Source organism: Lutra lutra, chromosome 16 (assembly GCF_902655055.1).
Source record: "Lutra lutra chromosome 16, mLutLut1.2, whole genome shotgun sequence".
NCBI classification, from domain to species: Eukaryota; Metazoa; Chordata; class Mammalia; order Carnivora; family Mustelidae; genus Lutra; species Lutra lutra.
Genome location: NC_062293.1, coordinates 19,684,463 through 19,706,455, shown reverse-complemented (window position 1 = coordinate 19,706,455; position 21,993 = coordinate 19,684,463). Strand labels below are relative to the sequence as shown.

At 53.0% G+C, this 21,993-nt stretch overlaps 1 protein-coding gene across 6 annotated transcripts; it reads left to right on the top strand.

Annotated features, from left to right (window-relative positions):
• Positions 1 to 85: 85 nt before the first annotated feature.
• On the top strand, positions 86 to 21,348 carry AOC3 (amine oxidase copper containing 3). 6 transcript variants are annotated; one of them, XM_047706943.1, is made up of 5 exons: positions 86 to 1,352; positions 14,178 to 14,660; positions 19,192 to 19,477; positions 20,206 to 20,335; positions 20,579 to 21,348. In XM_047706943.1, the coding sequence occupies exons 1-5, from the start codon at positions 236 to 238 to the stop codon at positions 20,852 to 20,854; spliced, it is 2,292 nt and encodes a 763-aa protein (XP_047562899.1). In that variant the 5' UTR covers positions 86 to 235; the 3' UTR covers positions 20,855 to 21,348. The 6 variants fall into 6 exon arrangements, 5 of the variants coding, with proteins under 5 accessions (XP_047562899.1, XP_047562898.1, XP_047562897.1 ...); XM_047706942.1 differs by having other exon boundaries at positions 86 to 1,438; positions 14,264 to 14,660; XM_047706946.1 differs by lacking the exon at positions 86 to 1,352 and adding an exon at positions 12,171 to 12,213 and having other exon boundaries at positions 13,102 to 14,660.
• The last annotated feature ends 645 nt before the right edge of the window (positions 21,349 to 21,993 follow it).

Below are 21,993 nucleotides of genomic sequence, written 5' to 3'. Positions count from 1 at the left end.
AAATCACTGCCGTCCTGCTTCAGGCCCGCCCCACAAGCCTGGCCGGCCCCACCCCCTCCCCAGCCTTCCCGTGTCCTTCCCACCCTCCCCACCCTCAGTATCCTGAGCGGCTGAACACTGGGAACCTCAGCCAGAGTCCAAGAGCCCCCCACCCCCCGCCTCCCCTCCATATAGGATAAGAGAGATCTCACTCTACAGACCCGAGAACACACGTCTCTACTCTGGTTCACGGACAATGAACCAGAAGACCACTCTGGTGCTCCTCGCTCTAGCCGTCATCACCATTTTTGCCTTGGTGTGTGTCCTACTAGCCGGCAGGGGAGGAGATGGGGGTGAACCCGGCCAAGCTCCTCACTGTACCTCCGTGTCCCCCAGTGCCCAGCCCTGGACACACCCCAGCCAGAGCCAGCTGTTTGCAGACCTGAGCCGAGACGAGCTGACAGCTGTGATGAGCTTCCTGACCCAGCAGCTAGGGCCAGGCCTGGTGGATGCAGCCCAGGCCCGCCCCTCGGACAACTGCATCTTCTCGGTGGAGCTGCACCTGCCCCCCAAGGCCGCCGCCCTGGCCCACCTGGACAGGGGGAGCCCCCCACCTGCCCGGGAGGCACTGGCCATCGTCTTCTTTGGAAGACAGCCCCAGCCCAACGTGAGTGAGCTGGTGGTGGGGCCGCTGCCACGGCCCTCCTACCTGCGGGATGTGACGGTGGATCGTTACGGGGGCCCCCTCCCCTACCATCGCCGCCCCGTGTTGCTCCGAGAGTACCTGGACATAGACCGGCTGATCTTCGACAGAGAGCTGCCCCAGGCTGCCGGCCTCCTCCACCACTGCTGCTTCTACCAACGCCAAGGACAGAACCTGGTGACGATGACCACGGCTCCCCGAGGTCTACAGTCAGGGGACCGGACCACCTGGTTTGGTCTCTACTACAACATCTCAGGGGCCGGGTTTTTCCTGCACCCCGTGGGGTTGGAGTTGCTGGTAGACCACAAGGCTCTGGACCCTGCCCGCTGGACCATCCAGAAGGTGTTCTTTCAAGGCCGCTACTATGAGAGTTTGGCCCAGCTGGAGGACCAGTTTGAGGCTGGCCTGGTGAACGTGGTGCTGGTCCCAGACAATGGCACAGGTGGGTCCTGGTCCCTCAAGCCCCAGGGCCCCCCCGGTCCACCGCCTCCTCTGCAGTTCTATCCCCAGGGCCCCCGCTTCGGTGTCCAGGGGAGTCGAGTGACCTCCTCATTGTGGACTTTCTCCTTTGGCCTTGGAGTTTTCAGTGGCCCCAGGATCTTTGACATTTGCTTCCGGGGAGAACGACTAGCTTATGAGATCAGCCTCCAGGAGGCCTTGGCTGTCTATGGTGGAAATTCCCCTGCAGCAATGCTGACCCGCTATATGGACGGCGGCTTTGGCATGGGCAAGTACTCCACTCCCCTGACCCGGGGGGTAGATTGCCCCTATGGGGCCACCTACGTGGACTGGCACCTCCTTCTGGAATCACACACCCCCAAGACAATACGTGATGCCATTTGCGTATTTGAACAGAACCAGGGCATCCCCCTGAGGCGACATCACTCAGATATCCACTCCCACTATTTTGGGGGCCTTGCAGAGACAGTGCTGGTGGTCAGATCTGTGTCGACCATGCTCAACTATGACTATGTGTGGGATATGATCTTCCACCCCAACGGGGCCATAGAGGTCCGACTCCATGCCACCGGCTACATCAGCTCAACCTTCCTCTTTGGTGCCGCCCGAAGGTACGGGAACCGGGTTGGGGAGCACACGCTGGGCACGGTCCACACCCACAGCGCCCACTTCAAGGTGGATCTGGATGTAGGAGGTAAGACATCCCTGGGGAAGCAAGGATTCCTGAAAAAGTATCTCTTTGCTTTGGGGTTTGTGGACGTTATCCAGGAAAGGACGAGTTGAGCGGGAAGGTTGGCTGCTGCATTTTCTTTTGCTCCCAGCTCACTGGCTGGGTACAGAGCTGCCACCCTCCCCCCACGTGACCTCATCAGAAAATCTTGAGAAATGGCAAAGCTCAGGGAGGAGGAAGGATCTGGGCTCACAAGATCCCCTTTGCCCTCGTCCCTCCCTTGTTCTCACAGAGGCCCCACTTCAGGGAGGTGGCCATGTTCTGTAGTTCATTCCTCTGTGTCTGGCCTGTGGCGCCGAGGTTTTGGAGGACCTGTTTGCCTCTTGCCAAGTCCCTGGCACACGCACACTGGTCATATAGCCCCAGGTTATACGTTTCCTCTGGGAGTGAGCCCCCGTCTTTCTGGGTACCATACCCTTAAATGCAAGGTGGTAGAGTGGGTGCTGTGGAATGTTCCGACAGCTCCCGGGGTTGGTGGTCACACAGAGAGACACATGATGTCTTGGAGTCCGTCTCCTCGCTTTGAGTCCACCACCCATTTTATTCTGGCCTGTCTGAGATTAGTCAAAGCCTTGCTGGGCCGGCCTTCTCTCTGCCCCTTCCACTCTTCTCCCTCTCAGATCCAGGGGCCACCTGCCCGCCCCTGCCATCTTGCTGCCCCGTCTGGCTCCATCTTTCCCAGAAGGCCCTTCCCCTCCGAGCGCAGCTCCAGCCTGCCCTTCAGCTCCCCCACCCCCCCACCCCAGTGTGGCCTTAGCCAGGCCCACACCCTTCCCCGTCCCCAGAGCGCCACAGGTCAGTCAGGCTTCCTGCTTTTCCTCCTGTGTCACCCCCTCCTAGAACGCCAAGCTGGGTCATCTTTCAAGCCTGAAAGGCACCCAGGAAGGCCCCCTTTTCTGGCCTGCACCTGTATTCCTGTGACCTTGGACCTTGAATGTGCTGCTCTCACACTGGCCGCCTTTCAGGGCTTTATCGTCCACAGCCTCCGTGAGAGCCGGAGGAAGGGGATGGGATTTCACTCCCCTGTGCCTCCCAGGGCTGAGCCTGGTCCTCTCCAGTGTGAAGGGTTAGTGAATTAGTCCCTGAAGAAATACTTTATAGGTCAACAGCTTTGGCTGAAAGACCGGAGGTATCCTGGGGAGGAGGAGGGAAGCAGGGTCACACTCCATCCTGGGCTTCTCCTTGGCCCCACTCTGAGGTGGTGAGTGGCGGGGAGGGGACAGAGTCCAGAGGCAACAGGGCAGCTGCATGACTGGCCCTCCCTCCCCCCCACCTCCATCCCTCCCCTGCAGGACTGGAGAACTGGGTCTGGGCTGAGGACATGACCTATGTCCCCACGGCGGTCCCCTGGAGCCCCGAGCACCAGGTGCAGAGGCTGCAGGTGACCCGGAAGCTGCTGGAGACCGAGGAGCAGGCCTCCTTCCCCCTGGGAGGCGGCCTGCCCCGCTACGTGTACCTGGCCAGCAACCACAGCAACAAGTGGGGTCACCCGCGGGGTTACCGCATCCAGGTGCTCAGCTTTGCAGGGGAGCCGCTGCCCCAGAACAGCTCCTTGGAGAGAGCCTTCAGCTGGGGGAGGTGAGTGATGGGGTGTCAGAGAGAAGCTGGGGGAGGAATGAGAGGGAAGGGCGTGTTGGGAGCTCGGTTCAAACTGTACTGGAGCAGAGGTGAGAGCTACATTAGGGTTTCCCAGTTATCGAAACGCAAGCTCTGGGCATATGTTCCCGGTGCCGGGCGAAGGCCTGGGCGGGAGAACCCTTCCCCATTCTGGGTGTGGGGAGAGGCTGTCCTGTGAGATGGCCAGGGGACGAACAGAAGGGTGTGGAAAGAGGTTGGCCCACCCATCCTGGGGGGGCACCAGAGTCATTGTGTGAATGAGACGGGAAGCCCGGGGTCCATGCACTCAGCCCCCTTCCATCATCATAATCAGGCAGCAGGACGGGGTTAGTGACCGTGGAGGCCTGACCAGTGCCTCCCTAGGTACCAGCTGGCTGTGACCCAGCGGAAGGAAGAGGAGCACAGCAGCACCAGCATCTACAATCAGAATGACCCTTGGGCCCCCACCGTGGAGTTCGCTGACTTCATCAACAATGAGACAATTGCTGGAGAGGTCAGCTCACCCTAGGAGGGTCCTGGGAGGGAGACCAGGGCACAGAGATGAACCCCACCTCCTCTGTAGTTCCCCGAAACCGTCTGGCCTCCCAAGGCCTAGAGCTGACTCCTGCCTTCCCACATCTTTACCTCCTGAGGGAGACTTCCCAAGCTGGGAGCTCATTTGCTGAGACACTGGCTAAGGCCCCAGGGTTCGAGGAGGGCTGAAAGGCGAGCTCTCTTGTGTCTAACCCTTCTTTCCTTTCTGGCTTGACCTCTGAAGGATTCATTTATGAATGTCAGCCTTTTCTGCCTCTTAAACCCTGATCTCCCTACTCCGTCCTCATCTCAGTCATAGATGGGGTGGAGGAGAGTGAGGGACAGGTGAGCTGAAATCGCCTGTGGGTGTCCTCCCTCTGGGGTGGGTGAGCCAGCGGCGCTGTGATGAGAGATGTCAGAGGTAGAGGGCCCGGGTTGGGACAGGGAGGAGGGGTTTCTCCCAATATAAAATTGACCAGGCTTTGACTCCTAGGCAGGTAGGAAAAACTGCTTAAAGACTTAAGATCCTTTCACAGCTCAGGTCTTGATCTCAGCATTGTGAGTTCAAGGCCCACGCTGGGTTCCACTGTTGGGCTCCACGCTGGGTGTGGCACCTTCTTTAAAAAAACAAACAAACAAACAAAAAACGACTTAAGATCCTTTTGAGGGAAAGTGGGCTAGTGAGCTAAATCCTCACATCCACGGCTGCTGTAGGAGGCAGGCCTGTCCCTCACGAAGCCAGGCCTCAGGATCCTCTTTCTTCTCCTCTGCCAGGACCTGGTGGCCTGGGTGACAGCTGGTTTCCTGCACATCCCACACGCGGAAGACGTTCCCAACACGGTGACTGTGGGGAACAGTGTGGGCTTCTTCCTCCAACCCTACAACTTCTTTGATCAGGACCCCTCCTTCGAGTCTGCAGACTCTGTCTATTTCCGGGAGGACCAGGATGCTGGGGCCTGCAAGATCAACCCCCTGGCTTGCCTTCCTCAGGCTGCTGCCTGTGTCCCAGACCTCCCCGCCTTCTCCCACGGGGGCTTCTCTCACAATTAAGGGGTCCCCGGGATGGGGAGTGTGCCAGGGGCCTCAGGGCCAGGCAGTGGGGAGAGGAGCAGTGGGTGCTGGGCCAGGGGGCCTGATGCCCTCTTTTCCTTCCTTCCACCTGGAAGCTCCCCGCCTCCCCTTCCCCCTAGGCACCCTCTCTATGGCCCTCCCTGACACCACCTCCCTGCTGGGAGCATCCTGAGCCTGTGATGCCTGGCACTGGGGGAGGGGCAGAGATGCAACTGGGCTTTGTTGACCCCAGACCTGCTGGGTTCCTTTCCCAGAGAGAAGAATGGCCAGCTGATGCCTGGACGGATGGCCAAGCTTTTCCCAGAAGACTCCTGTTTTTTTGCTTTCTGGTTTTCCCAAATCTTTTTAACCCATCTCCGAGCCTCCTCGCTTCCTCCCTTGGGGGGTGAGGATGGTGTTGTTGCACTGGGAATAGTGCCCTAGAAACCCTGGATAGTTCCCTTGAAGCCCCAGGGCAGGGTTCCTGCCAGGCCGACACCTCCACGGATGAGCTAGAAGGGGTTCCTTAGCCCACATTCCTCTTATCCAAGTCCTCCTCACCCTCTCCCTTCCCCCGCCTACTGCCTCCTCTTCCTGTTCCTACTTGTTCTTATAGCCTGGGATTTGTCTCCCATCCCTCAGAGGACGTTCCTCTGTCCCAATGCTCCCCTAGTCTTTATTTCTAATGTAGGTCTCTTCTCCTGGCTCTCTGCCCATGGAAGTCTCAAAATGCAAAGGACGTCAGTTTCAGAGGACAGCCCCTGTCTGTCCCCCTGTGTCTGTTACAACTGGAGGTAGAGTGGACCCCACCCCTGTCCCGGGGCAGGCTGTCCATCATGGAAGATCTCTCCGCCCCCTTTGTATTCACCTGCTTTGCACCCTCTGGCAAAAGGAGGGCCACACAGCAGCAGCTCAAGTGAGCCCTTGAGGCGGATGTGTGGGTACTGGGGTAATGAGCAGTGGTCATTCATGCCAGGGGTGTGAATGAGCCCATGTACTCCGCAGCAGCAGACCCAGATGGCAGGTGGGCGCCAAGGGTGGGAAGCAGTGAGACCTTGGAACTCCAAGAGCCACCACTTGTAGCCATGCCAAGGAAATGGGGAGTGGCTCCCACCATGGCGTCTCAGGGGCCCTGGGTGAGGGGCGGGTGTGCCCAAAGTGAGAGATTGCAAACCAGAGAAACATCCTTTCCCAGAGGACTGATTAACTAAATTGCCTCATGGTCTTACAACACAGTGCTGTGCAGCTCTAACAAGAAGGCTCTCTCTGTGTGTACTAATAGGGAGTGATGTTCCAGTGAAATGGCAAGGCACGGAAGTGTGGGTGGCACACTTCTCCCTCGTGTGGTAGAAAGGAGGAAACTATAATTAGATATTTACTTATATATGCATATTCAGAAGAAACCAGTGATGACTGTTGTTTTGGGGGGAAGGGAACTGGGAAGCGGGGATGGGGGAGGGAGAAGACTTAACACTCTATACCCTTTTGTATATTTTGAATTTTGAGCCATGTGACTGTATTGCCTGTTCAAAATAAATAAAAAAACGGGCCCAAACAGGATCCGATTTTGTTTGTTTGTTTGTTTATTATTGACAAGTATTTTAGGAAGGGGTGAAGGTAGGGGTGAGGTAAAGGGGATGAGAATATGGACCCAGGGACTCAGTTTGGTCAAGTTTTTGAGACCCAGAGAAACGGATGCAACCTCTGGTAACTTCCCTGCCCTCTCTCCTACCCCTGTCCATCCCTGAAAACAATGTTAAGCCCCGGTTGTGCTCTCTTGCTTCCTGTCTCCATCTCTGTCTCTCTCTCGTTTCCTCTCTGTGTCTCTTAAAATAAGGGACAATAGGGAGTAATGGAGAGAGGTGACTTCTGCCTGGGAGAAGTCTGGGAGTCTGGGCCAGGTCAAGAGGTGAAGTGTTGGAAAAGGATTTGGGATTCCACTCAGCTCCTGACCAGAAGGAGGTCCTACGTAGGTCACAGAAGTTTCTGCTCCCTTCTGAGCTGCTCCAAGCCCAAGCTCACCTGTGGGTCAATGAAACAGTGGATGGGGACAAGTCAGAGAGCTGGAGAGAAACTAGGATCCAAACTAGGATCCTTCCAGGGAGGAAGACTGGAGCGAGGAGAACGGGGCAGGGATGGCCAGTTCAGTTACGGCATGGCCTGGGCTGGAAGCAGGAGTGACAGAACAGACTGAGGGAGAGGAGGGACTAGAGACTGGGACAGAATAGAAAAGCGATGGATGCCATGGCCAGCTGTGACTCTAACACTGAATTTGTACTTCCTCTCTCCCTGACCTGAGTAGTTTCTCTGTTACATGCAGATCCATTTTCCACCTCGTGTGGCTCCTCCTTATGGCCAGCCGCAGGGCAGTCAGTGCTGGGGGAAGCTGGGGGAAATGGAGAGACGTAATGCTGGTGTCCGCCCCACTCCTTCCCATGTGAATCCCATGATCTTGAAACCCATGTCCACACCAAAGCACATGAGTGCTTGTATGAGGTCTTATGTGTGAGTGGGTGTGCATGTTTACCAGCTTTTGTCGGAAAATGTGACTGTGTGTGATTGTGTCTCTACTTCTCCCCAGGGGGACTACCACTCCTGCCCCAGCCTCAAATGAGAGGAGGCAGGAGGGACATGCAGATTGTTAGAACACCTGCCCAGCGGGGGTCAGGATGGCTGCAAGGTGGACCCCCAGCCCCCTTCCCCAACACAGTCTCTTCCTTTGACTACTGAGGCCAGCTTCAAATGTTGGCTTCGTGTTTGTGACCCAGTGACAAGAGTGTATACTCACCAAGCATGTTAAGTTCTGAAGGAACCAGTGCCCCCAAAGCTAGACTAGGACATGGGCTCCTTGCTCTAAGAGAAGCTGGACGAGGGGAGCCTAAGGCTTAGCTCAGAGGGCATAGCTGGGACTTCTCTAGGAACATAGACACTAGAATGCTCTGGAAGGGGCACAACATGTATTCTCCTGCCTCTGCTTTCCCCTGTGAAGGGTTCCAGCTCCAAGTGCAAGAGGATTCCTTCGTGCATTCAGCAAAGATGTCCAGCGTGCCTTCTAAGGACCAGGCCCACGCGAGGCACGAGGATACGTTAGTGAATTAGATGCACAGGTTTTGTCCTCGGAGGAGCGAGGCTAGTAAATGACAGTTGCAGTCAGGACTGCAAGGAAGGGGGAGGAGGCCAAGAGCAGAGTCTCCTGACTCAATCCTAGGGGCTGGGGAAGGCTTCCTGTGGGACAAAATGTCTAAACTGGGGACAAGGAGGACAATGGAGAGAACTTTCTAGGCTGGGGAAACAGCATGATCAAAGGCCAAGAGGTGACAAAGCAGCACCATCGAAGTACCCAAGTTCATTGCCGGGCATGTGGGCTATAAGGAGAGCCTGGAGGGACAGGCAGGGGACAGATGAGGCATGTTCCTGCAAGCCACGGTTACCCTAAAGAAAAATGTGGAGCCATGAAAGGATTTGGGGCAAGGGAGTAGGAAGAGTCAGATTTGCCTTTCAGGACATTCCCTCTTGCCCAGAGACAAAGAAAGGAGTTGACAGAAGACCGGACCATGGGCAGTGTCAGAATTAAGAACTGATGGTGGCCTGGACATCATTTCAGGCCCCGGGGCCCCGGGGAGGGCTCCTCTGGGGAGTCTGGCCTCCTGTTTCAGAGCGCCCCCATCAGAATCCCACATCTGGGTTCCTCCCTCCTCCCACCTTCTGCTGAGGTTGCTGGGAAAGAGAGGTGGGATCTCTGGCCCCTGACTGGGCTTTCTCCAAGCAGCCCATTACCTCCTAATGGAAGAGCGTTATAGTTCATTTAATGGGATCGCTTGGGAAAGTCAGTTGCTGAAGAAAAATCCCACCCAACAATCAGGCTCTTCTGAAGTTGGTATGGTTATGTGGTAATTGGTTGGATCATCCCTGTAGACTTTAAATGGTGCAAAGTGGGTTTGAAAAAAAATTAAACCCCTATAAAAGAGAAAGTACCTTGCCTACCCCTGACAGCATCTTTGACTGGGTTTGGCCATGAGGATGGGCTCAGTAATTCCACAGCCTCTTTATCTGGTTAAGGGGGAGCCCCGCCCTTCAGGCTCTTTCTAGAAGGTTCTCCTTCAGTTATCCATCCGCTCTTCTGCTTGTATTTTCCCTCCCTCTCTCTTGACTGGTTCTTCTCCACTCTCATCTTGCCAAGCCTTCCACAGGGACCCTGAATCTCCTGGGCGGGGGGAGGTCTTTGCTCTGCCTGTGCCTTTGCAAAAACTCCTTCCTCCAAGGAGTTTCCTCCCGCAGTCACTCCTCCACCCACTGCCCTCCCTCTGCTGGCCCACAGCCAGACGCTGCCCTGACAAAGGTCACCAGTGACTTCTAAATGCAAAATCAATGGGCCTTTCCAGCCGCCTACTTTCTGGATGGCTCAGTGACATTTGACAACATCACCCACCCCCTTCTTGAAATTCTCTGCCTTGACTTCCCCGCATTCTGACCCCTCCTCATCCGTTTTTGCTGCTTCTCATCTTCCACGCTGGTTCCTTTACCTCTGCTCCCCTACCAGCCCACATAGCCCCAAACTTTGGCTTTTTCCAGGACTCTGTCTTGGGTCTCCTGTCTTCTCTGTCCCAAAGTCCTCTGCCGGCAATCTCGGCCTCTCTTACTTTAACTGCTAATGCTTGCTGTTGGCCCAAATCTGGATTCTAGAACATCTCTCCTATGCTCCAGACACAGAGTCAACCGCCTTATTTCTAGGCATCTCTACTGGGACTTCCCAGGAGCACCTCAAACTCAACCTTGTTGTTCCCCCTTAAACTTGCTGTTCTGCAAGTACATCCTTTCTAGTGAAAAGCCCAACAGGTCATAGGAAACCTTTGTGTCACCTAAGATACTGGGCTCATTCTCACCTACCCACACCCAATAAGGCACCCGGTCATCACACCTGCCCTTAAATATCTCAGACTCTTGCTTTCTTCTCTGTCCTCAAGGTCGCTGGTCTCATCCTGGCCCTCTGTCTCTGGTCTGTCCCATACCCAGGTGCCCTTCCACACTGTAGCCAGAGCTATCTCCCTACAAAGCAGATCTGAGAGGAGCATGAGCTGTGCGCACCAGGTGGGCCCGGCTGACCGCTCAGGGCCTCTGGGGCAGCAACTCCGCTGAGACACAGCATTCTGGGGCCCAGTCTTCAGCCTGCAGACTGGGAGTGGACTCTGGCTCCCAGGGATAAACTCATCCCATTCATTGAGGCGGGGGCCACATTTATTCAAAGGGAAATATGACCCAAGGAGAGGAGCAGGGCTGTGGTCCTGCCTCCTGAGTAATTCTTCAAAAGGGCCACCTTTTCAGCAAGTTTTTAGGGTCTTTGACCTGACAGCTGGGAAGATTTGAATGAAATGATATCAGAGGGGACAATGTGACAGCAAGACACATAGGGAAGGTGTCAGGGGTGGCCTCTGTTACATTCAAGCTCTCCCACCAGCCAAGACAAAGGGCTCTCCCCGATCGTGACCCACCTTCCCATATGAGGGTCTGACGATACCTCACTAGAGCGAACATTTTTGACCTCTGCTTGCCAATACTGGTCAGAGAAACCCCAGCCATCAAAACGATGTGTTCTTAGCTGGGAGCTGAGACAGTAACTTCTCCAAGAGCCCAGATTCAAGCTCCCTGGCTGGCGTGCTGCCTTGTGGCCAGAGCTAACCCTCGACATTAGATCCTGGTCCCTCTTGGGCAACCCTCTCAGGTCCTTTCTCTCCTTGGTAACTTTGTACTGTCGCTTGATAAACTTTACTATCGCCGAATAAACTTCGCTTTGCCTCCCACCACTCTTGTCTGGTCTACCTCTTCATTCTTCAAAGCAGCGTGACCAAGAACTGTGGTCACGGAAGGAAAAAAAATCCTGTAATACGGGGAGGAGAATAAATGGTTTATCTTTGTGCGCAGGACAAAAATATGACTAAGCAATTCACGAAAGATCTACAGATAGCCAATAAACATATGAAAAGATGGTCAGTGTCTCTAGTAGTACAGTAAATATGAAATAATGAGATACTATATTTTTACATGAACATTATCAAAAGAATTTTAAGATTGACAGTATCTGGAACCTGGGTGGCTCAGTCAGTTAAGCATCTGCCTTCAGCTGAGGTCACGATCCCAGGGTCCTGGGATCGAGCCCCACATTGGACTCTCTGTTCAGCAGGAGGCCTGCTTCTCCCTCTCTCGCTACCCCCTGCTTGTGTGTGCTCTCTCTTGTCAAATAAATAGATAATCTTTTTTTTTTTTTTAAGTCAATAGTATCTTGTAATGCCAGTGGTAAGAACAAAAACAAAACAAAACAAAAAGATTCTGGTACCTCATATTCTAAAGGTCTCATGGCCTGTTTCCTGCCTCCATGGTAGTAATCCTATTGTCCCTGTCTTGATGCAAGTGCTCTAGTCCTTCATCTCCATGTTACTGCTCAGTGGATGGGAGCCCTGGGTATGGCTTCTGCTCCCCAATACTCAGGGGTAGGTATTAAAGGTCATGTTTCTTTATGTCTATGTTAGGCAACAAGCTCGGTGCCCTGGTACTTGGTTGGCGGGAAATTCAATTCATCTTCAGGGTTAGGGAAGACTGTAGTCTGGGATCTGGGGGGTGGTGGTCAGCCAGTCTTCAGGTGACAGCAGTCACTGCTATTATGTTCATTTTCTGCGGCCCCGAGACCAGCCTTGCTAGGGCAGTGATGGGGAGGGGGGATCTGCCCTGGGGGATGACCCACACCCACTTTCTCCTGTGCCAACTCTCCCAGCTCTGAGATGCCTCACCGTCTACCCGCAATTAGGACCTTGCCTGAAACGCGTACCACACAAAACTTCCTGATCTGATCTCTTCTTCCCCCCATTTTGTCCCCGCCTCACACCAAATACACAGACCTTTTGGCCCTTTCCTGCCCATGCCGGGCTGTTTCGAGTTTCTCTACATCTTGAACCTTCTGTTTCCTTCGGCTGTCGTATCTTTCCTCTTCCCCACCACCTCCCATTGATGAACATATTCTGCCTGCAGGGTTGATCTAATGTCTTCCCAGGCAAATCTTCCTGGGCAGGTCCATGTTGGAAAGGATTCTCCCCCAGGCTGATGAGGGAAGCACGTGCCCTCCGGGGAACCCTCAGTCTCTTCTTGTTCCCCTGGGGACCTGGCTGCCCAGGTGAGTGTGGCCTCCTCCCATTACCTAGCAAAGAAGGGAGGTGGCTTCCCCCTCTGCCTCTGCAATGTTTTCCTGGAAGTGGAGGGCTGTGGGCTTCTAATTAATTCCACAGCCAGTTTGCCAAGCCCCCTGACCTCTGACTTGACCCATCACTCTGACTTAAAGGGGAGACGAGGAGTTTTCTGTTACACTCTGCACCTGCCCCCCACCACCTCAATTTCTGACTGGCTCCACACCCTATGCACTGCCCTCCAGTGATCTAGGGTGCTCAGAGCCTCCCCACTGTAGATCTGGCTCCGCACTTCAGCCTCCCAGCTCCCCCCAGGTGCTCTGTGTTCTCAGCATTACTCTCGAGCCTGCTGGTAGGGGTGGGCAGGTGCATTTCGCTCGCAAGCTCATACCGAGGAAAAAGATTCTACCTGGAGAGTGGAGGAAGAACCCAAGGACAGTCCCTTTCTGTTCCCGTTTCTTCTTCCTCTTCCCTCCCCCCAGCTGTATTATTTCCAAAACCTACCCTTCCCCCAGCTTGGTTCCCCGACCCTGACCCTGAGTGTTTGATTTGGAACAAGGGGACAGAGGCTTACGTGGGCCACTTAAAGTCCAGGTTCCTACTCCAGCTCCACCTCCCGAGCTTTGTCTGACCCCTGGCCCTGTCCAGCTCCACCCCTACCTCCATCTGCCCTCGGAGGCTTATCGTCAATGTGCCCATCTCGCCTCCTGCCCAGCAGCACTACTCAGAGACCAGGACACTCCAGAGACCCAAAGACATCATGCTCCCAGGTCCTGTCTTTTCTCTTTGTATTTCCCATTCTGCATAATGATTCAGGAGCCTAAGGACCGTCCACAAGACTTAACTATGGCTATCTTCATTATTTTTTCCCTGTGTAGTATGCTGGTGACAGGCTTGGGTGAAGGTGGGAGTGAGAAGGGAGTGGAAAGGGAAGGTGAACCCGGCGAGCCTCCCCGCTGCCCCCTCATGTCCCACAGTGCCCAGCCCTGGACACACCCCAGCCAGAGCCAGCTGTTTGCAGACCTGAGCCGAGACGAGCTGACAGCCGTGATGAGCTTCCTGACCCAGCAGCTAGGGCCAGACCTGGTGGATGCAGCCCAGGCCCGCCCCTCGGACAACTGCATCTTCTCGGTGGAGCTGCACCTGCCCCCCAAGGCCGCCGCCCTGGCCCACCTGGACAGGGGGAGCCCCCCACCTGCCCGGGAGGCACTGGCCATCGTCTTCTTTGGCGGACAGCCCCAGCCCAACGTGAGTGAGCTGGTGGTGGGGCCGCTGCCACGGCCCTCCTACCTGCGGGATGTGACGGTGGATCGTTACGGGAGCCCCCTCCCCTACCATCGCCGCCCCGTGTTGCTCCGAGAGTACCTGGACATAGACCGGCTGATCTTCGACAGAGAGCTGCCCCAGGCTGCCGGCCTCCTCCACCACTGCTGCTTCTACCAACGCCAAGGACAGAACCTGGTGACGATGAACACGGCTCCCCGAGGTCAACAGTCAGGGGACCGGGCCACCTGGTTTGGTCTCTACTACAACATCTCAGGGGCCGGGTTTTTCCTGCACCCCGTGGGGTTGGAGTTGCTGGTAGACCACAAGGCTCTGGACCCTGCCCGCTGGACCATCCAGAAGGTGTTCTTTCAAGGCCGCTACTATGAGAGTTTGGCCCAGCTGGAGGACCAGTTTGAGGCTGGCCTGGTGAACGTGGTGCTGGTCCCAGACAATGGCACAGGTGGGTCCTGGTCCCTCAAGCCCCAGGGCCCCCCCGGTCCACCGCCTCCTCTGCAGTTCTATCCCCAGGGCCCCCGCTTCGGTGTCCAGGGGAGTCGAGTGACCTCCTCATTGTGGACTTTCTCCTTTGGCCTTGGAGCTTTCAGTGGCCCCAGGATCTTTGACATTTGCTTCCGGGGAGAACGACTAGCTTATGAGATCAGCCTCCAGGAGGCCTTGGCTGTCTATGGTGGAAATTCTCCTTCTGCTCTGCGAAGCCGGTACACAGATGGTGGATTTGGCTTGGGTCACTTCTCTTCAACCCTGACTCGGGGGGTGGACTGCCCCTATGGGGCCACCTATGTGGACTGGCACTTCCTTCTGGAATCACACACCCCCAAGACAATACGCGATGCCATTTGTGTGTTTGAACAGAACCAGGGCCTCCCCCTGAGGCGACATCACTCAGATATCCACTCCCACTATTTTGGGGGCCTTGCAGAGACAGTGCTGGTGGTCAGATCTGTGTCGACCATGCTCAACTATGACTACGTGTGGGATATGATCTTCCACCCCAACGGGGCCATAGAGGTCCGACTCCATGCCACTGGCTACATCAGCTCAACCTTCCTCTTTGGTGCCGCCCAAAGGTATGGGAACCGGGTTGGGGAGCACACGCTGGGCACGGTCCACACCCACAGCGCCCACTTCAAGGTGGATCTGGATGTAGGAGGTAAGACATCCCTGGGGAAGCAAGGATTCCAGCAGAGGGGACTGAGGTCTCCATGTCTTGCTTTAAGAATTGTCACTGAGGGGGCGCCTGGGTGGCTAAGTGGGTTAAGCCTCTGCCTTCGGCTCAGGTCATGATCTCAGGGTCCTGGGATCGAGTCCCGCATCAGCCTCTCTGCTTGGCAGGGAGCCTGCTTTCTCCTCTCTCTCTCTGCCTGCCTGTCTACCTGCTTGTGCTCTCTCTCTGTCAAATAAATAAATAAAATCTTAAAAAAAAAAAATGAATTGTCACTGAGGGGCGCCTGGGTAGCTCAGTGGGTTAAGCCTCTGTCTTCGGCTCAGGTCATGATCTCAGGGTCCTGGGATCGAGCCCCACATCGGGCTCTCTGCTCAGCAGGGAGCCTGCTTCCCATCTCTCTCTCTGCCTGCCTCTCTGCCTACTTGTGATCTCTCTCTATATATCACATAAATAAATAAAATCTTTAAAAAAAAGGGGGCGCCTGGGTGGCTCAGTGGGTTAAGCCACTGCCTTGGGCTCAGGTCATGATCCCAGGGTCCTGGGATCGAGCCCCGCATTGGGCTCTCTGCACAGCGGGGAGCCTGCTTCCCTTCCTCTCTCTCTGCCTGCCTCTCTGCCTACTTGTGATCTCTCTGTCAAATAAATAAATAAAATCTTTAAAAAATAAATAAATAAAAATAAAAAATAAAAAAAAAGAATTGTCACTGAAGGATTAAAAGATTACAAGTGAAAGTCAGTTTCCTCAGAGATTTTCACTCTTAGCAGATCAGTTATTCTCCCATACTTAAGAAAAAAATTCTTCCATATTTTTAAATATAGCATCTGCAATATTTAATAAATTATAACATTTGTTATATTGTATACTATCTGTAAGTATCATATACTGATGTAAATATTTTGAATTTTCATTATCAAAATTGGATCATAACATATCTATATTTTGCCACTTCTGTTTTTTTCACATAACAATGTATCATTCATGCAAGCAACAAATAGTTACTGAGTGCATTTTTTTTTTTTTTTTTAAGAAAGGGAGCAGGGGGAGGGGCAGAGGAAGAGAGAGAATATTCAGCAGGTTCTACACCAGGCACAGACCCCAAAGCAGGGCTCCATCTCACGACCCTGAGACCATGACCTGAGCTGAAATCAAGAGTCGGACACCTAACCGACTGGCCACTCCAGCATCCCATGAACGGGTATTTGTGCCAGTCACATCCCTAATGCAATTTAACAAATGAAACAACAACCCTGCTCTCGAGAGGCTTACATTCTAATGGAGGAGTGGGCAACATGTGGAGTGCCTTTAAAAATGTGTATGATAGAAACATTGTTATGCTTAACTACTCTGTGCCTCAGTTTACCCAAGTGTAAAAATGGTGTAAGAGTGCATTCCTAGTAAGACTACTAGAGGATTAATGATGAGTACTTTAAAGCAACATCTCTTAAAAACATTTATTTATTTATTTCCCTAATCTCTACACCCAGCATGGGACTCGAACTCACAGCCCCAAGATTGAGAGCCTCATGCTTTTCTGACTGAGCCAGCCAGGGGCCCCCAAAACAATTTCTCTTTTGAAATAATTTTATGACTGAAGAAAAGTTGCAAACATTGTCCAGTTCCCATATACCCTTCACCCAGCTCCCCCTAATGTTAACATCTTATACAATTGCAGTATGGTGATCAAAACCAGGAGATTAATATTATTATAGTACTATTATCTAAATTACAGACCCTATTAGAGTTTCATTAGTTCTTCCATTAACTTTCTTTTTCTGTTCCAGGATCTAATCCAGGATCCCACACTGCTTTTATTTGACTTTTCTCCTTAGTTTCCTCCAATCTAAGACAGCTCCTTGGGCTTTTCTTGTCTTCCATGACCTTCACATTAGGGAAGATTTTGGTCATTATGTAGTACGGTGGCTCTTAAATTGGGTTTCTCTGTTATTTTCTCATGATAAGATTGAGATTGTACTTTTTTTTTTTTTGCAAGAAAACCAGAGAGATAACATTATGCCCTTCTCAGTGCATCATATCAAGAGGTATGTGAGGTTGATATGTCTTATTACCAGTGATGTTGACCTCAAGCACTTGATTAAGATGGCGTTTTCTGACTTTCTCCATTTTACAAGTTAGTACTTTTCCCAGGCACCTGGGTGGTTCAGTCAGTTCAGCATCTGCCTTCAGCTCGGGTCATGATCTAGGGTCCTGGGGTCAAGCCCCATGTTGGGATCTCTGCAAGGCAGGGAGCCTGCTTCTCTCTCTCCTTCTGCCTATTACTCTGCCTGCTTTTGCTCTCTCTGTCAAATAAATAAGTTTTTATTTATTTATTTATTTGACAGAGAGAGCAGAAACACAAGCAGGGGAGTGTTGGGGGTGCCCCAATAAATAAACTATTTTTTTTAAAAGTTAGTATTTTTCCATTTGCAATTAATAAATATCTTGGGGCGGGGTGCCTGGGTGGTTCAGTGGGTTAAACCTCTGCCTTCAGCTGAGGTCATGATCTCAAGGTCTTGGGATTAAGCCCCGCATCGGGCTCTCTGCTCAGAAATAAACCTGCTTCCCCCACTCTCTCTGCCTGCCTCTCTGCTTACCTGTGATCTGTTTGTCAAGTAAATAAATAAAAACCTTAAAAAAATAAATATCCTGGGGCAATTACTTTGATGCTATACAAATATCCTATTTCTTTTCTTCTTAAATTCTTGCCTACTAATTTTTATCCTCTGTTGGTAGACTTTTTTTTTTTTTGCAAGAATTATTACTGCAACATTTCCCTACTGATCATTTCAAATTTTTTTCTTTATTCTTTATACATTAATTAATTAATTAGAATTCTCAGCAAGGAAAAATTATCCTCCATTGACATTGATTTATATACGCAATTATTCATAACTGCACAGATTCATGGATATTTATTTTATTCTAAGGGTTACAACCCAGCAGTATCATTTATTCTGTTCCTTGCACTATCCCAGTATTGGCCATTGGGAGATGCATCCAGTTGGTTCTTGTTCCTTTCGATATGCCGCCATCCTTTTTTGAGTGCTTCTTTCTTTTTGGCACCATGGGATGTCCCTTTTTTTTTTTTTTTTTTAATTCATTTGAGAGAGAGAGACGCCCAGGTGCCCCAAGATGTTCCAGTTTGAGCTTGTATTTTCCCTGCTCCAGCCCTGGAATCCAACCACTTCTCCAAGGAGCTCTGGCTCCTTTTTACTGGAGGATGCTCTCTAGAAACCAAGCCCAGGGCACCCAGGGTGCTCAGTAGCACCGGACCGTCATTGCTTTTAGGCTCGCTCCTTGGACTTAGCTAGAAAATTGCGTTATGTATTCTACCTGACATGCACATCTCTCTATCTCCACACCTAAGCAAGGATGGCTCTTCAAGCTCTTTGAACTATGCCTGACACGTAGTGAGAAGTATTAACCATTGTTGCTGTCATTATGGTCCCCATGAGCCCATTGTGTGGATGTTCCAGAAATAACGGTTGGCCTTTCATTGTCACCTGTGTTGTGGACTGGGGGCAGTGAATCCCCAAAAGGAAAGCGAGAGTCTACTTCTACTTTGGCCTATGTTCCTTACTGCTCTTTGGTCTCAGGGCAAAGTTGACTCCCAAAAGGGTACCTAGTTAGATTCTAATGAAAATCATTCAAAATTCCCGGAGCTCAAGGAACAGACTTTGCCTTTGGCCCTGCTCTTAATTCCTCGCCAAGCCCCAAACGATAGGAAGCACCGTCAAGCTCCGGCAGCATTGGGCCTGGCTCTGATTTGCCTTCCCTCTGGCTTGTCTGTCTGCTGTCTGTGTGTCGTGTGCCCACTCTGTGTGGCTCTCCTCTGTGTGCTGCTGTGTGGCAATGCAGAGCCAGAGTGAGACTGGGGTCCCCAGCATCACCACAATGCTAACCTCCTGCACTTGGTGACAAGCCTGAGCATGTTACTTAAATTCCCTACATTCCCTACACGTTACTTAAATTCCCTACATTCCCATCTCTACAATGGGCACAAGGGTAGTTCCTCCTTCATAGGGTTGCAGTATGAGTAAAGCACCAATGCCCTGCAGTGCAGAGCTCCTTGAGGGGTAATGAACGTGAGCTACTGCTGTTATTATGGTCATAATAAAGCAGTTCCGGTGATGCTATGGGGTTTCATTCATGAGCCACAGACCCTTTCCTTGGGTCAGAAGGAATCAGACTCTGCACATGGCCTGCTAGGCTGCTCCAACCTCAGGGCAACCATCCTCTTGGCCAGCCCTCAAAGGGACGAGGTCAGTGGAGGCCCAGTCACAAGGTGTCTGAGATTATTCCCAGAAATGACATCAGGCAGAAACACCATCACCAGATCTCTGGATTGGGATATCTTGGGGAGAGGGAGGGAAGCAGGGTCACACTCCATCCTGGGTTTCTCCTTGGCTCCACTCTGAGGCGGTGAGTGGCAGGGAAGGGACAGAGTCCAGAGGGAACAGGGCAGCTGCATGACTGGCCTTCCCTCCTCTCCCCCTACATCCCCACCCCTCTCTGCAGGACTGGAGAACTGGGTCTGGGCTGAGGACATGACCTATGTCCCCACGGCGGTCCCCTGGAGCCCCGAGCACCAGGTGCAGAGGCTGCAGGTGACCCGGAAGCTGCTGGAGACCGAGGAGCAGGCCTCCTTCCCCCTGGGAGGCGCCCCGCCCCGCTACGTGTACCTGGCCAGCAACCACAGCAACAAGTGGGGTCACCCGCGGGGTTACCGCATCCAGGTGCTCAGCTTTGCAGGGGAGCCGCTGCCCCAGAACAGCTCCTTGGAGAGAGCCTTCAGCTGGGGGAGGTGAGTGGTGGGGTGTCACAGCTGGAGGAGGTGGACTGTAAGACGGGCCCATGTGGCTGAGAAGCTACATTGTCCCAACCTCCCGCAGGTGTGCGTGCACATACACAGTCACAAATGCACGCGCACAAACACACGCTCCTGTGGCCACAATCTTAGTGCTGCTCAAAATGAAGCCAGCCCTCTGCACAGAGGGAGAGATGGAGAGTTCCGTGCTGAGTCAAACATACTGAGATGTGGAAGGCGGAGTCCAGGCTGCGGGCACACGGGACTGCACTGTGCCATTCTTTCAACTTTTCTGCATGTTTAAAATGTCCACAATGAAAGTCGGAGGAAAACACCAAGAGGAAGAGAAGAACGTGGATCGGAGGGAATATACTGTCCTAACACCCAGGCAGTCGACATCCTGGGATGGACTGAGGATGGGAATCAGGCCTCGTCTGCACGCACACATCCAGGGTGCAGGCTCAGATCCGGATGGACGCGTGAGGATGCCATTCCCACCTGAGGTCTGAACGGTGCGCCCGTGGATGTCGGAGATATGGGATATGGAACAAACTCCAGAACTCTGTGGGACAGAGAGACAGAAAGAGAACAAGTATACAGAGAATGATAATGAGGCTCGACACCATGAGACTGTTGTGCTCATTTCCCCTTTGTGTTCCCTCTTCGGTGGGGCTTCGGGCAGTAGGACAGGTTGCTCACCTCATGCTCTAATCCAATCTCCCTAGGTACCAACTGGCCGTGACCCAGCGGAAGGAAGAGGAGCGCGGCAGCACCAGCATCTACAATTTGAACGACCCTTGGTCTCCCACCGTGGACTTCGCTGACTTCATCAACAACGAGACCATCGCAGGGCAGGTGAGCTGAGAGGGAGGAGGGGAAGGCAAGAAGAGGAGGGAAGGGGAGCAAGGATGAGCTGCCTCATTCACTCCTAAGCCGGATTCCTTGGGGGTCTTTAGAACCTACTGGGAAAGAAAGCTTTGTGATTTCACCTTTTTCCTGGGCTAGTGAGCTAAATCCTCACATCCACGGCTGCTGTAGGAGGCAGGCCTGTCCCTTATGAAGCCAGGCCTCAGGATCCTCTTTCTTCTCCTCTGCCAGGACCTGGTGGCCTGGGTGACAGCTGGTTTCTTGCACATCCCACACGCGGAAGACGTTCCCAACACGGTGACTGTGGGGAACAGTGTGGGCTTCTTCCTCCGACCCTACAACTTCTTTGATCAGGACCCCTCCTTCGAGTCTGCAGACTCTGTCTATTTCCAGGGGGATCAGGATGCTGGGGCCTGCGAGGTCAACCCCCTGGCTTGCCTTCCCCAGGCTGCTGCCTGTGCCCCAGACCTCCCCGCCTTCTCCCACGGGGGCTTCTCTCACAATTAAGGGGTCCCCGGGATGGGGAATGTGCCAGGGACCCCAGGGCCAGGCAGTGGGGAGAGGAGCAGTGGGTGCTGGGCCAGGGGGCCTGATGCTCTCTTTTCCTTCCTTCCACCTGGAAGCTCCCCACCTCCCCTTCCCCCCAGGCCCCCTCTCTATGGCCCTCCCTGACACCCCCTCCCTGCTGGGAGCATCCTGAGCCTGTGATGCCTGGCACTGGGGAAGGGGTGGAGACCCCAGACCTGCTGGGTTCCTTTCCCAGAGAGAAGAATGGCCAGCTGATGCCCGGACTGATGGCCAAGCTTTTCCCAGAAGACTCCTGTTTCTTCTAACAGTTTTTTAATCTTACTTTTTTTGTTGTTAACAAGATATGACTTGCATGCCATTAAATCGCATATACATTAAACATGTACAAGTTAGGGGTTTTTAGTATATTTACAAAGTTGTGCAACCATCACCCTATCCACTTCCAGAGCGTTCTCAACACCTGAGAAAGAAACCCCAGATCTGGGTGCCTGGGTGGCTCAGTGGGTTAAGCTTCTGCCTTCAGCCCAGGTCATAATCTCAGGGTCCTGGGATCAAGTCCCGCATCGGGCTCTCTGCTTGGCAGGGAGCCTGCTTCCTCCTTTCTCTCTCTCTCTCTGCCTACTTGTAATCTCTCTCTGTTAAACAAATAAATAAAAATCTTAAAAAAAAAAAGAAAGAAAGAAAAGAAACCTCGGACCTGTTAGCACTCTCTTTTCCCTCCAACCCCTTCCCGGCTCTAGGCAACCACTCAGCTTTCTGTCATTGTCAATTTGCTGATATTCTGGACATCTCGTATAAAGAGATTTGTACAGTACGTCGCCTTCTGTGATTGGCTTCTTTCCATCAGCATCACGTGTCTGAGGTGCAGACGTGTTGGAGCAGGTGTCTGTCTTTCGTTCCCTAATGGCTCAGTCCCGTTCCACCCCAGGGGTAGACCACACTTTGTTCATCCATCCTTTCCCTGATGGCCACATGGCTTGTTTCCACTTCGTGGACAATGCCTCAGTGAACCTTCGTGGACAAGCTCTTGCGTGGACAGACGTTTTCGTTTCTCTTCAGCATACCCGGGCGTGGAACTGCTGAGGCGTATAGTCGCCTGAGGCTTAACCTTTTGAGGA